At 47.2% G+C, this 13,823-nt stretch overlaps 2 protein-coding genes across 2 annotated transcripts; both read right to left on the reverse strand.

Moving 5' to 3' along the window:
• Nucleotides 1-331: 331 nt before the first annotated feature.
• On the reverse strand, nucleotides 332-7,023 carry ENH_00050420 (hypothetical protein, conserved; the record flags this gene model as incomplete). The annotated part of the gene is made up of 16 exons (XM_013581264.1): nucleotides 332-388; nucleotides 522-548; nucleotides 644-934; nucleotides 1,055-1,339; nucleotides 1,771-2,202; nucleotides 2,297-2,386; nucleotides 2,486-2,989; nucleotides 3,080-3,250; nucleotides 3,373-3,609; nucleotides 3,741-4,109; nucleotides 4,223-4,507; nucleotides 4,599-5,252; nucleotides 5,367-5,792; nucleotides 5,913-6,224; nucleotides 6,345-6,644; nucleotides 6,772-7,023. The coding sequence occupies 16 exons, from the start codon at nucleotides 7,021-7,023 to the stop codon at nucleotides 332-334; spliced, it is 4,692 nt and encodes a 1,563-aa protein (XP_013436718.1).
• A 2,329-nt stretch (nucleotides 7,024-9,352) lies between these two features.
• Nucleotides 9,353-10,918, reverse strand: ENH_00050430 (notch (DSL) domain-containing protein, putative; the record flags this gene model as incomplete). Its single annotated transcript, XM_013581265.1, has 3 exons — nucleotides 9,353-10,393; nucleotides 10,607-10,725; nucleotides 10,891-10,918. The coding sequence occupies 3 exons, from the start codon at nucleotides 10,916-10,918 to the stop codon at nucleotides 9,353-9,355; spliced, it is 1,188 nt and encodes a 395-aa protein (XP_013436719.1).
• Nucleotides 10,919-13,823: the final 2,905 nt, after the last annotated feature.

The following is a 13,823-nucleotide window of genomic DNA, read 5'->3' on the forward strand; positions in this document are numbered from 1 at the left end:
CTTGCAAGTCATTAAAACTGAGGTTGCACCAATGAAGCGCTGTTCCCCAAGTTAGGTTCTTAAAGTCTTCTGATGTGCGTATACCGCAAGGACTGCCGCTAACTTGCTTTGTAGAGCTGTACAAACTGTAGGACAAGGAGTATTCGCCATTTGGTAATTCTATGTTCACGGGTCTGTTGGGGTTTGCTTTGGCAGAAATATTGCGGAAAATCCTTGCGCCATTGGCCCTTGCTATATCCATCTGAAAAGAAATAACCAAACGCTTGCAATGCCTGAATCGCCGTGCGAAAAACACATCAACTAACACTTTGCATTGCCGAAAAAATTATTTTTAGGAAGAGTAGCTGGTTGGGGTTTGTGGGCAGCGCACCGTTATAACTCCTTCTCGCTGCAAACACCAGACACAGAAAATGTTTATTCTATATATATATATATTTACAAACAGACTAAGCCTTATAAACTGTCTACTGTCAGTGTGCTTAATTTGTGGCAGTCTGAGACAGGCTGGCTGTTAAACCTACCAGCAACACCTTGTCTTGATCAGTTGGCTGCAGACAAAAACGAAACAAAAATGAGATTGATAATGAATTCGGGCGCGATTTGGCAGTTCATTGACGGAATGGTGAAACTAAAGGGGGCTCACTTCATGGAAGATTAGAATACTTAACCTTCCAGTAAGTCTTGCAATGTCGTCTGCTGGAACCCCCAATACTGCCAATATTTCTCTGACGAGAGCAGCGTTCCGAGGTTTGTCACTCTGCAGAAGATCTCTAATATGGCGAATTTGCTCTGGCGTCATTGTGCCGCTGTGTTTGGCGAACTTCCAAGTAATTTTCGTTTCATCATACACATTTGCAAAGGCGACTGTCAGGCGCTCTAGATATCTCCTATTTTTTTCAGGGTCTCCGTGTGCGCGGTTCCACAGGCGAAATCCCTGAGTCAAAAGTCACATCGAATGATAAAACTTGAGCCAAAGTTGCAGCTGCTTCTTTGTTGCATCCTTCGAGAGGCAATAAATTTCAAAAGAAATCGATGCACAAGGATATAAACATACTGTAGGTGGCGGTGATTTTATTCCTAGCTCGAAGGAAAACGGCTGCCTGCTTGTTGTTGCTCTTTGTAGCCCTGGGCAGATCTTGAGCATCTCTTCCAAATGGTTGATGAGCTCTAGAAGTTCTCCAAATGTGCTAACTTGGCATTTGATCTTCCTGTTTGCGCGATCTTTTTCCTTATCGTTGCGTACAACAAGTTGAATTTTCGTGTTAGCTAAGGGTCCGAATCCTCGTGTGCGTGACAACCAAGGGCCCAATATGTTTCTCCAATTCAATGGATCGCCAACCTAAGAACAATTACAAAGCATCGGGCGAATTTCGCTTTGCCATGCCACCTGTTCTTGTGCAGAAAGCAAAGATGTTTAATTCGGCTGCTGGCGTTCGTTTGACTTACGTGGACAGAAAAGAGAAGCGTTTTCTGTGAGGAACAAGACAGCACAAACAGAAATATTCGTCAACAAGAAATGCGCTATAGTTCAAGCGAATAATGCGCGGAAATGACGATTCCTCAGGCTAAGTGACACAGTGTAAAAAAATAACGTACCTCTCCTTCCATAGCCTCTGCCCTCTCCCTTCCCTTTGCCTCAGCCGCAGCCTTGATATCGGCTGCCGTACGTTTCCACTGAAAAACAACACAAAGGTAGCCATCTGTTGAGTCTCCGCTTTTCTTTAGCTACTTGTTGGGCGATGTGTTAGTTTTGTTTAGTTCTCTTCTTACCGCAAACATGAATAGACGAGCCTTTTCAGGAGCTATTTGCCGAACATTTTCGATAGAAACTCTTAGCTTTTCTCCTGAAGTAGTGATCAAGAAGATCAAATCCGTCTCGGCATATCCACCAAGCTCAGTGAGCACGCGGGCAAGCTCACTGGGCTGGACGCCAATAGTACCATCTTTGCGCGAACAAACGGCCTGCAGTGCGACTTTTAGAATTGGCAGTTCCCCTTTGGTAGGGTCCGTTACGACACGTGGATACCCTTCGAAAGTAAAGTAGCTTCGGGGGATTTTGTAGATTTTGGATAGTTGCGTTACGATACTGCGCTTTCCTCCGATTGTCAGGCCTGTGTTGAAATCCGCGGGAATGTTGACTTCAACACCAGTATCCGAAGAAGATTCTTCGTTATCAACATCAAACTCAACCTTGACTTTAATCTGCACATGCAACAAATTTGGTCGTATTTGGATTTTTGTGCGGCTTCAAAAGGCTTTAGTTTTATCATCTGTTTGTATTTTGTCTGCTGTTTACCTTAATTTGGGTAGCTGCTTTTTCTTCTTTTTTCTCCAACTTTACTTTGTGCTTTATTCGCCTCTTTTCTTCCTTCCTTTCTTCCATTCCCTGAAAAAAGACGGTAGTCAAAATAAATTTTGCATTCAAAGAAAGAGTTTGCTACCGACGAGTATTACACGAGCCGCGGAAACCTCATACAACGCTTACCAGCACACGAAAGGAAATATCGTAGACGTTTGCAAAGTCCATTGATGCAGCTTCCGGCGACTGGCGAGTGGCATGGTGGAAAACTTTCCAAAATTCATCAGAGAGCCTTAGTTCCGGATCTTTGATAGGCACGCTTAAATCTCTTTCCACCCCCTTTTCTCCCAAATAAAAGAATGTGAGGGCTGACGGAACTGCCCACTTCGTTTCTCTTGCTAGAATCATCTTTATTTGGCGCCTTTGTCGCTGAATTTCATCATAATCTTCTGCCGTCTTGTTTGGCTTTGCTCTGATGGCTTCGATTTGAGATTTAATCTTCGTGATTTCCGCCTGTGAAATAGCTGGGTCCGGCAAGTTTAATTGTGCTAGCAAATCGGGCCTTGTCGACGCAACGTGTTTCCTCATGAGCGCCAGCAGGTCACGAAGCCTGACTGGGCGAACAAGGTCAGCTCCTCTCAAAGTTTGTTCCATGAAACGCTGTACCTCATCAACGCTTGTACTTTTCATCTGCGCACAGCAAAGCGGTCAAGTGAACACTCTGTGAGTATCCTACCTGGGCCAGCCAAGATACAAAAGAGAGGCAAGGCTTCTACTTACATCAGCAGCGTTGCACTGTTTTTGCCAGCGTTCAGCGCGGTCGGAGATGCCTTTGATCTTTCCACAGAACACCGTGTGCATTGAAACAACAAGGCATTTGCCTTTTTCCACGTCCAGGCGATAACATGCTGTGATCTTTCCAAAAGGCGTCTCCAAAGTGATTTGCAACCCCTAGAGAGAGAACACGCAACGAAAGTTAGGCACCTTTTGCGCAAGAACATTGCTGTACTCTGGGAATGTTTCACCACCGGCCAATTGGTTCCAATCGAGCTACCTTCGAGGCCGAAGCTCACCTTACGACGCTGTTGGATAGCTTCTTTGACTCCTATGTAGACCGAGGAGTCCGGACGAAGAGTGATCGGATTTCCATCACTGTCAAATAGAGACAATTTTGTTGTTTTCCTTTCGAACTGGGGATAACGATGGAAAAAGTTGTCAGCAGCTGTCTCCCAAGTTTCACCAGGACGAATGGGAACTGTGTGCGATTCTTGTCCCCCGCTGGGTGTTGTAACGACGAAGTCCAATCCACCCTGTAAAATAAATCAGTGCACATACGCACACAGTCGTCAGCTTCCCCTGAAACTGTGCTTCATGGAGTCGTGGAGAATCGCGTAGACTCAGGAAAAGACGACTACTCTTCATGTACTTTTATGGTTCCTACCTCGACAAACATGTTCTTGATCGGCAAGGTTAAAAGGTGAAACGGTACTTGTAAATCTTCAGGCTTTAATGCCTTCCAATTCGGTGTGTGTAGTAGGGGCTTGAGAATATCTATCAGCCTCATCCTCTCGCCGCCTTCAACTTCAATTACAATCTTGGTGAATAGAGAGTTGCGATCTTCGGCAGGCATGCTTTCAAGATCTACTGGAAGTTGCAAATGAGGGATGTGCTGTCGAAGCCAAGTCTGTATGACGGTAAAAGGGCCCGTTAGGGCCGAAGTGCCTGGGCGCAGAGGCACGTTTACTGTTTCCCCTGTCACGTGTGCGCCAGTTCCATCAGTAAAAGTGTCTTGACCGCCAAGTATTGGGAACTGCATTGTGCAAAAGGTAAGCGCATGCATTTTTTCATATGAAAGGGGAACCACGGGATACGCATGTATCCGAGCTGGGCATTCCTGTTGTGTTTCGTGTCAACATGCCATACCTGAGGATGCCAGATAAGTTTCACTTTGGCAGGCGCCTGATGATACCATGCTTCTGGAATGAACCCTTCCGGTAGAGCGCTTGCTTCCGGCTTCCCTGGAGACTGAACGTATGGAAATTCCATGGTTGGCACTTTGTACTTCCAGAAAGGTTTTTGAAAATCTTTTAGAAGATCCGGATATTTTTCGTTTATTTTGACCCTAGACGTCACTGTTTTGAAGCTAGGTTTTCTTTCCCGGCCATCTTTGTCGAATCTAGGAATTTCCACGCTTCCTTTTAGCAGGTGCTGCGAAGGACAAAGACGTGAGTAGAAGTAGGTGAGAGCATTGCAAGAAACAAGATAGAAGACTGCCGGGCAAGAAGGGGGAAGGACATACCGTTGCACTAAAGTATAAGGCAAGCGCCTGGCCTCGCCTGTGCGCCTCCGTGAATATTGCTCCTAAGCGCTTGCATTCGGCTGAAGAACCCTTGAAGTTTAGCTCCTGTCTGTTCTCTGTCTTGAGTTCAGGCTGCATCTGCGTCACATTTGCCACTGCAGTAATCGTTTCGAATCGCAACCCCTTGGCATTGACAATATTGCATCCGGCTGGAGACTCCGCGGCTTGGCGAGCCTTCTTCAGAAGAGATTTGATGACAATTGTATTTCTTCTGGTGATTGAAATGTCGTATTGAAACATACACCAAGGCTGAATGCCTTCAGGAGTTTCCAAAATAAATATGGATTTGACTGAACGCGGCACACTTGCTCCAAAATTTAGGCTGATGTCGTTGACCACAAATGCCGGGTTTTCAGTAGCAAGGTGTGCCAGTAAATGAAGAAGTGTTGGATACATTTCTACAAAGTCTGCTACAAGTGGGTAGACCTTTCCGTTTATGGTAACGCTGAGTAATGCGCCATTCTTCTCAGGTTCCTTAGGAGCGAGAGCAGCGCGCAGATCGGGATACCGCTTTTCGATTTTGTGCCATTCCCGCACTGGGCTTATAACGTGAACTGCTGAGCTCCCTCCAGGGAAAACGATTTTTGCGCTTAGCTGCAGGAGACATAAAAGCGCAAGAAGGCAAAAATGAAGACCACCGGAGAAAATCCGATTAGGGCTCTCGAGCGCATGAGAAGATGAAGACGGTTTTACTTATGAGGCACTTACCGCTGGTGAAAATTGTCCTGCAACGTAGTCTGGAACCTTTTCGACAGGCGTAAGGCGGGTTCCAAAGAGTGACACATTGTCGCGTTGTTTGTTGGAACCAAATGGCTGGCCAGTATGATCATAAAAGAAAATTTGCGGAGTTCCGGCTGTGTATTGAGGACCGAACAGCCCTGTGATGTTGAGCTGCCCAGGGCTAACCCCTGTAGTTCCTGGTTGCCTTCCTTTTAGCCAGAGCTCATATTGTTGTTCGGGTGATAATTCGAACCATGAGGATGGCACAGTGAACCTTTCCGTTTTGAGCCCTGGAATCTTTCCTGCGAAAGAGCTGATAGGGGTGTGCCCCTTAGCAGACTCGTCAACCAGAGCCCTAAGCTTCAACAGCAACGGCCATGTGAGGTCCTCAACGAAAGGGATCTCGATGATGGCCTGCACAAGAAAGGATACCTCAGAGTGAAGTTCTGCCATATAGAAGCGCATGCCGTATAGCTAATCTTTAATAGCCAAGTCTCCTCTCTCTTGTAACAATAAAGGTAGAATTTAGCTTACATTGCGCTCTAGTTCCCCAGACACGGGCAAGACAGGGTCTTTTCTTGCAGCGATCATATGAAGCCACTTCAGAGCTTGCTCCTCTCCTCTGACCTCATTTTTTTGTTTTTCCGCGCTAGTCAATGCTAGTCGTAAAATGTGAAAGGCATCCGCCTGTTTGAGGATCGGTGGATGGCAATTTGCCGCCAGCCAACCTTTAAAATCTGCAAGCTGCTTAAATTCCAGAACCGTTGTCTTTGGAATGCTAGCGGTCACCGTGTCAACGATTTCCCTTGTGCCCACCACATGTTTAAAGGCCAGTGTTAATGTCACCTGGTTGGAAATAACACAGATTACAAGTTCTCCAAGTAAAGAAAACGCTCACAGCGGAACATTGAAGACACAGCCGCAACAGTTGAACTGCACACAGTAACAGGAAAAAAGTACACTTACACTAGGCTTGCTAGCCGCCGCATTGTAGCTTGATTCCAATTTCAGTTTCAGCCTTCCTGCTGTGGGCGAAGTAGCCTCCCAGGTCAGATCAAAAATAGCCTCTGGATTTTTAGCTAGGTCAGATATGTCCTGAAGAAGCTTGGCCTTTTCTGCACTGGTGGTGGTGAGATTAAAAACAGCCACAACAGATCCGCCTTTAAAGGCTGCAACTTGCGTAACTTTGACTCCTTGAATAATAACAGAGCTAATCGCTACTGTCACTCCCTTCAGAACAGTGGTGCCCTGTGAAAATTGCGATGCCTGTAAAATAAGATACAAACAGTATCAATCAAGTACTAGCTTTCATGCGATCAATGTATAAACAGTTGGTAAGCGCACAAATTCCTGCACATGCAGTGTGAAGCGCGGATAATGTGTGCACACACACCGAAGGTGGTTGTCGCTGTGTTGCAGCAACACTTCCTGGGAAAGTCTCGGGCGATTCCCTGACGCTTGCTTGCGGAGAGGACGGCTGAGGTGTGCTGGCTGCATCCGGTGCGGCTGGCTGCTGAACTCCTCCTACTTTGCCTTCTGCGCCAACCTCCGCAGTAGTCTCTCCACGAGGTGCAAGCGATGAGTCTTGTAACAGACTAATGCCTGAAATAGTGGAATTTGAGGCCAGCTGAGCCTCTCCCAACATGACTTCACGAATATGCACTGGTTCCAATGCCGAAGGCACGAAAGCCCGGTGTGTTGCCTTTGAACACGTACACCGCAGCAACGCAAATATTGAGAACCTGTACAAACCTTAATTTGTCATTTAGTAGCTGTGAGTTCTGTGTCTAATTAACGGTGCGCCCGCGTACCTCTGCATTTGATGTTGTTTGTGCGTCATTGAGTATAGAAAGTTCTGAATAAATAGTACAGCGCAATGTGCATCAGCTACAGGCTTCGACGCCAGAGAGAAACAGTATTTCTTAACGGTGTTTAGGGTATTCGCTAGCAAGGTGGCTTGCGCAGCCACAAATAAATGGCTGTGCATGTTAGTAACTCGCTTACCGTTTTCAAGTTGAGCCGTTGCTGGTGAGACTAATGCCACGAAAACTCCAAATAGCCCTAAAAGTGAAGCCATCCTTTGGAACACGTGGTGGCGTTGTGCCGGCGCCGCGGGAAACTTCCCTGCGCTGGACAGGCAGTGTGGACGGCACTTGAACGCCGCACTGGAATGGGGATGTATAATTGTATTTGGGAGGCTCTTAACCCCCTCGCATTGCCAAGCCATCCGAAAGAGTTATTGGAAGTGTTGGCCGGGCTCTTGGGATTCCGACGTCCAGTCGGACAGCCGTGAAAGCTGCTTGGTATTTCAGGGCACCCTTGATCCGTGTACAAAACTTGCAGTGTCAACTCTAGACAGCAAGCTTGGACTTGCTTAAATTTCAGATCGAGACGAAAAATCAGTCGAGATGGAAGAAGGCCTTCTGTCTGGCGAAGCTAAGCAGCAAGCTCACCGTCGTCTTGCAGCTCGTTGACTTTCCCCGCTGAGAAAGATGGCTCTCTTCGCAACAACTCTCTGCAAGTGGCCGCAATCTTAGAACAGCCACGGAAACTGCTAAAACAAAGTTCACTTAAAAATATATTAGTATACTTCAAGAAGACGAAACAGCCACGGAAAGCCTGATCACTCTGACGCTGTCGGCTTGCGAAGTCCCCAAGTCCAGTGGCCGCACAACTTTGGCGTGAAACACATTCACAGTAGCCCACCAAATAATCTTCTAGACCCAAATATATGACATGGTTTTCAAAGGATACAATGTTGCGGACGGAAGGCTCGCTGGTTTGTAGCCAAGCTGCAATGCGGTAGCCGCGCTGGGGCCCCTGGGCCGATGGTTTTAGACAGCGGACCTGCCGGGTCCCCTTCGCTCCGATTTCCAGCCGTCGATTGAACCGCAATGACTTTGGAATACGTTGACTAAAACATACAATTGTACACGGTTTTTAGATAGTTCAAGTAAAAGTCAGTGGTCTACGCGATATTTTTGCTGAAATCCCTTTCGCTCAACGGTGCAAGACAATGGTGGCGAACGGGCACACCAGCAAGCAAAAACGATCGTTCGGCTTCAGAAGCCCCACAAATAATCAAAAACATACTACTACTGACTGGCTACATAGAAGTGAAAGTTTACTGGAACGTAGACATGATTGAGAACAGACCGTGCAAGCCATTTCCGCATATGGCGCCCAGTTAGAATGATAGAGTTCAGACTTGCCTGTGTCGGAGAAGATCCACAAAATTTTCCCTTTTCAGTAGTTGAAAAGTTACTTATTTTGGCTCAGAACCATGTCAAGTGGGACTTTTACTGACGGGCTAGCTCTTTTGGCAGATCACCCTGCTGGCCACCGTCCTATCTTCCAGCGTGACGCGATGCACAGAGGGACCGATCTAGCTAAGGTAGTGAGGAAAGCTATCTCGAAGATCTAAAACAGTAAGAAACCAGTAAACTTAGGCAACTCCATCGAAACGCTTATGAAAGATCTGTACCTGGGCAGTGCGATGCTGGGCTAACCGCCTGTCAGAGAACACTGTTGGAGAGTTCAAACTACGAAAAATCTCGAGCTCTTCCATTCAGGCATATAAAAAAGGACTTTTCAGCATTTTGTCCGTTTTCCAAAAGTATGTCCAGCACAACTCCCAAACGTCATGCACGTGTTGCATTGCTAGCTGACTTTCCCGTGGACAAAAGCGCCAAAAGACCGTATTTGTGTAGAATGGCGCCTTTTGCTCACAGAAAACGATCAGAATACAATTAGCAAGCCCATTTTTTCAACGCTGCCAGAGATTTGCTGGTTACTTACCAGCTCCCACAGCCTTAAGGTCGCTGTTCTCATGTTGCAGCGACGCAACTTCACTACACAAGCAGGTAATCGTATATTGCCCGTGCAGTTAACCATACGTATAAAGCGCACAGCCCTTCTTCAAGTGACAGAATGAGGAGTTATGGCGATAACAAGCCAAAAGCTCCCTAAACATTTCATTGGTCAAATTGAGGCCCGATACCCTTTGCAGCCTGCTCTTTCTCCAGTGCTGTACCCTCACAGTCGCCCCCATCCCACCTACTGGGTTTGTTGTAGCAATTAGGATCGCAGTGCCCATCTCCAATCCACTCTTTGGCACAAAATTGGTACACCGCCTCAGGTTTTACAGAGTAATCTACCTCGACTACTGCAGTGACGTTGTCGCAGTCCCCAGAGTCGTAGCCGCACGCGATGTTGTTGCACTGGCTATCGCAGACCCCATTACCAATCATCCATAACCGGCACGATGAGTCACAGATTTTATTGTTGCCGTTTTTCTTACGAATGGCTTGCATCGAGGCATTCGTCTTGCTGTCGCAGTCGCCTTTGTCATGACCGCATTCGGGATTATCGCATTCGCGATCACAGTCTCCATCGCCCAGCCAGGACTTCGAGCAGTTAGCATTACACATATCAAGGCATTCGCCGCCATCGAAGAGGCACTCAGGGACATTGCATTCTGGGGTACACGATCCGTTGACGAGTAACCTGCGTTCACATTTGCATTTTGGAAGCTGAAGTCGGTGCTGCTTCAGCATTTTTTGCTTCTGCTGCAAAGCTCTGCGTTCCAAAGGCTGGACTCCCTGCTCTTTCCACGCTGCGCAGTCGCCTGCGTCCCAGTTGCATGCAGCTACATAGCATGCGGCATCACACAGCCCGTCACCTTGCCATGAGGGCTTACAGTCCCCCGAACACCATCCCGTGCAGTCCCCTTCGTCGAAGTTGCAAGCCTCCGTGTTGCAAAGAGTGTCGCACCAGCCATCTTTTAACCAATCTTTCCTGCATCCCGGGCTGCACGCAGCACCTGCTTTATTGTCTTCCTTGTTGACCCTGCTCTGCTGATTCTCCCCATCATTTTGCTGTGGAGGATTTGGGGCATTCAAATCACGAGCAGCAGCATCGCTTCGACCTTCCTCGATCACTCCTTGAGCCCATTTCTCCTCCGTTGAAGAGTCCTCACTCAGGAGTCCGACGTTCAAGCTCTTCTGGGTTTTGTCCTGTCAACTCACAAGAAATGGCAGCCGCCCCACATATAACACCGAAGCTTCGGCTGTTTGCACACAATAAATTATATCTTTCAAAGTGTAAGCCAAATTTACTCAATCCGTGTCTTTCACTGTGTTTCACGCATTCCTAGAAGGTGATATTGCTGTTCCCATATATGGTAACAACTCTTCCTAGTTACACTTCATCGAAAGGTTTTTCCCCACCGTCGATTTATCAGCTTCCTCGCCTGTAGGGGATGAAGTTGACGATACAGGCCTTTGACGTAGCCCTGGCACTCTTTCTCCGAGTAAGCCTCCTGCTGGTGCTGCTGAAATGCAGTGTTCTGTGCATTGATAACACACTGAGCAGACTTCATGCACGTTGCGCCACTTAATCGGGAGGGCGTATAGTTATCACGCACGTTATGCCGCTAAATCGGAAGGGCGTATAATAGTCAAGATGCTCAGTTTAGCGTGCAGAAATAGTGTGCGGCAACATCCACGCACACGCAAGGCCATGTTCGTAAGAGAGGGCATCTCTGCGGGCATAATTTTATTATGTAGCACTACAGGTACTGAATTCGTAGTAGGTGAGGGATCCTTGCCTTCCAAATTCGTCAAGAGTAACCACAGCAGCAGCGCTGGTAAATAAATACTCCAGCGCATTTTCCCAGCAAGTAGTACTTCTTCGTCGGGGCTCTGTGCCACTCATTAACAATGAAGGATGACAGAAATGTGAAGCGTTTGCCACTGGAATCGCCGAAAGCTGATACTGTGCCGTTGCTTTTCTTATCTGCCACTATTTGGGCCAGTGTTCAGTGGTCATTTCTTTTAACGAGGAACAGGGACTTCAGTAAAAAGGATTTCTGCTCAGGGAAGTCCAGCACATTGAAGCAAAGGTGAACAATGCTATGTTCACCTGGTGGGCGCAGTGCGGGGCTCGCTGTTTCGCCGTCAGCGGTAAAAATGAATCCCGCCAAACACCTTAATTGGTCGAAATAAGAAGCGAGAGTATTTGTCCTGTTGTGTCTGCACCAGGAAAAGATGATGTGCGGCGAATAGCATAGCCGACTACACGCTTCTGTTGGTTGCACCGTTGCACCCGAGGCGGGCAGAGACTTCGAAATTTTCGGTAGCTAATGGCGTTTCCCTAAGTTTTGGCAGCAAGAAACCAATATAATGCTGCAGCTTATGCCTTCGGGAAAAAAGCTGCAAAGTTTACGCCCCATTTTTCTGTGTGGATCAGGCTTTGGAGCACGGTTCCAGTGAGAGCGACCACGCGCCAACCAAATGGTCCGCATGAAACTCGTTACTATTGTGTTCCATCAGGCCTGAAAAGCCAATTAACCCATTTTGTACTTGACGTTGCTCTTTCTCAATTCCATTTTCAATGATAGAAACGGTCCTTTTGTGGGCTCTACCCACTGCACGTGAGCACTGGTCAAGATCATGCTTGTGAGCGGTGATAACATTGCATTGCTCATTCGTTGGTCATTCGGCTCAAGATGCTGGCCAGTATAAAGGCTGAAAAGTTGTTCTAGCATGTGTGCAGATAGTGTTGATTGTTCTCGTTTTTAGCGGGAGGCACGGCAAGACACCCGCAGGCATGCTGTTCTTGCAAATCGTGCTGTGAGTGTGAAAATGAAATGCAAAAAGTCTATGCCAAAGCACAGTGGTACTTCTGCATGCGTCTGTGAAGGCTCGATGAATCCGTTGCTCTGTACACTGAGACATTGTGCTAGGGTAAAGCGCTACTGTGCCAGATGTACTAGCACAGAACGGGAGCAACACCTGCCAGCTACTTTGGAAAGGGAGCCTTATTATGCTCATGTTCACGGGAATTTGACCAGGAGACGGCGAAGAATGGGAGCAACCTCAGAAATGCAGTATCAAGAGGGAACTAAAGAGTTCCTGTTCCGCCTCGCCCCTGAGCGTCAACGCTGGCCACCTGCATCTTTTCAAACACTGTATTCGCATTTACGGTAAACATTGATCAATATATCTGCTAAAGATGAAAGCCAATAAGGTCTCGGAACGTGTATCTCAAAACATGATTATGAGGAATGCTTTCAGATTGCCATACCGCATGCTTGCTTTTGGGTGGAACTATTCCACCCGCCAACTCTCCCAAAATATCGCCTGGCCAAAAATGTGTCATCTGATAAACCAATCCGTAGATTCAAAGATGCTTCTGAGTGGCCCGCTGTCCCAGACCCTCTATAGTTAAACACCCATTTAAGGATTTTGTGATAATTCTATTCTGCTTCAGACAATCCTTTTCCAGCCGCATTTTTATACCAGTTACACTCGCCGTTAGCTTGCGTCTACAATAGCGATGGTTGCGCCGAGGTCCTTGGCCTTGTGGCGCAATCATGGTTGAATGAAAGCTTGGAATAGTTTTTACTGCATTCATATCGTCACAACAGATGTGACATTGTGCATTTGTTTGAACCGTTATCTGTTGCAAGGAAATATCCACGAGTAGTGAAACATAATCTCTACACTTCTTCTTCGAGCAGCTAGTACATGCATGCACAACTTTTCACTCGAATGCTCAGGAGCTGAGTGATGCTGGCTGTAGGATTCGCAATTTCTTTATAACTCAGTTGTACCCAAGAGAGCACTGTGACATTGGCGTCCCTATGACCTGTCTAATCGTAGATCCAGCACTTGTTAATTAAACCCACCAAGGCATCTCTCTTTTTAGCACGCGCCTTTCGTCTCTTTGACGGAGGGCCCGTGCCTACCCTAGATCTACACTGTGGGGAACTCAGCTTTGTGGTAGATACTAAAAGAAAGTCGCTGTGGGCAGTTGCACGTTATGCAGGGCTAAGCGTAGGCTTCCATGTGCTGTGGGTGGCGTTGTCAGTACGCTCAGTTAGGTGGCAACAGGGTGTCCACTCCCCTGTATTGATCTGCCAACCGTGGCACGGCTACCAAAAGTAACGTGATGACACGGAAGAACAAACAGCAGGTGGTTTTGAATAAAGGGTGAATTCCCTGTATGCCATGACAATTTGTGTCATCAGTGTACAGGAGAAAATTTTTGACAGACACTACGCGGGGGCCTAAAACCTTCTGGTTATATTGTGGCCGCAGGGTGTACACTCGCTCAGTTTGTCAAAAACCCATCAACCGGTGCTACTAAAGCTCTACAGCGCCATTCGCTTGTCATGAATCAAAGTCATGTTGCTTGAGCAACTCCGCCACTTGCTGTGAATTTGTTTTTTGTTTCAAAAAACTATTCCCATATATACCAACGTTGATCCCCCTTGTCACGCGCATGCATGCCAAGCAAGACGGCATCTGCGCACCCCTTGGAATCATTTTGGCCCCTTCCGGAGTTGCAACTGCTACTTATGGAAACATGCAAAGCTGTAGCGGCAACTTTAGCCTAAGATATCCACTTTTGTTAAAACAAGGACTTCAGCAGACAGCACTT

The sequence above is a fragment of the Eimeria necatrix genome, genomic scaffold (genome assembly GCF_000499385.1).
Source record: "Eimeria necatrix Houghton genomic scaffold, Enh_scaff39, whole genome shotgun sequence".
In the NCBI taxonomy this organism is placed as follows: Eukaryota; Apicomplexa; class Conoidasida; order Eucoccidiorida; family Eimeriidae; genus Eimeria; species Eimeria necatrix.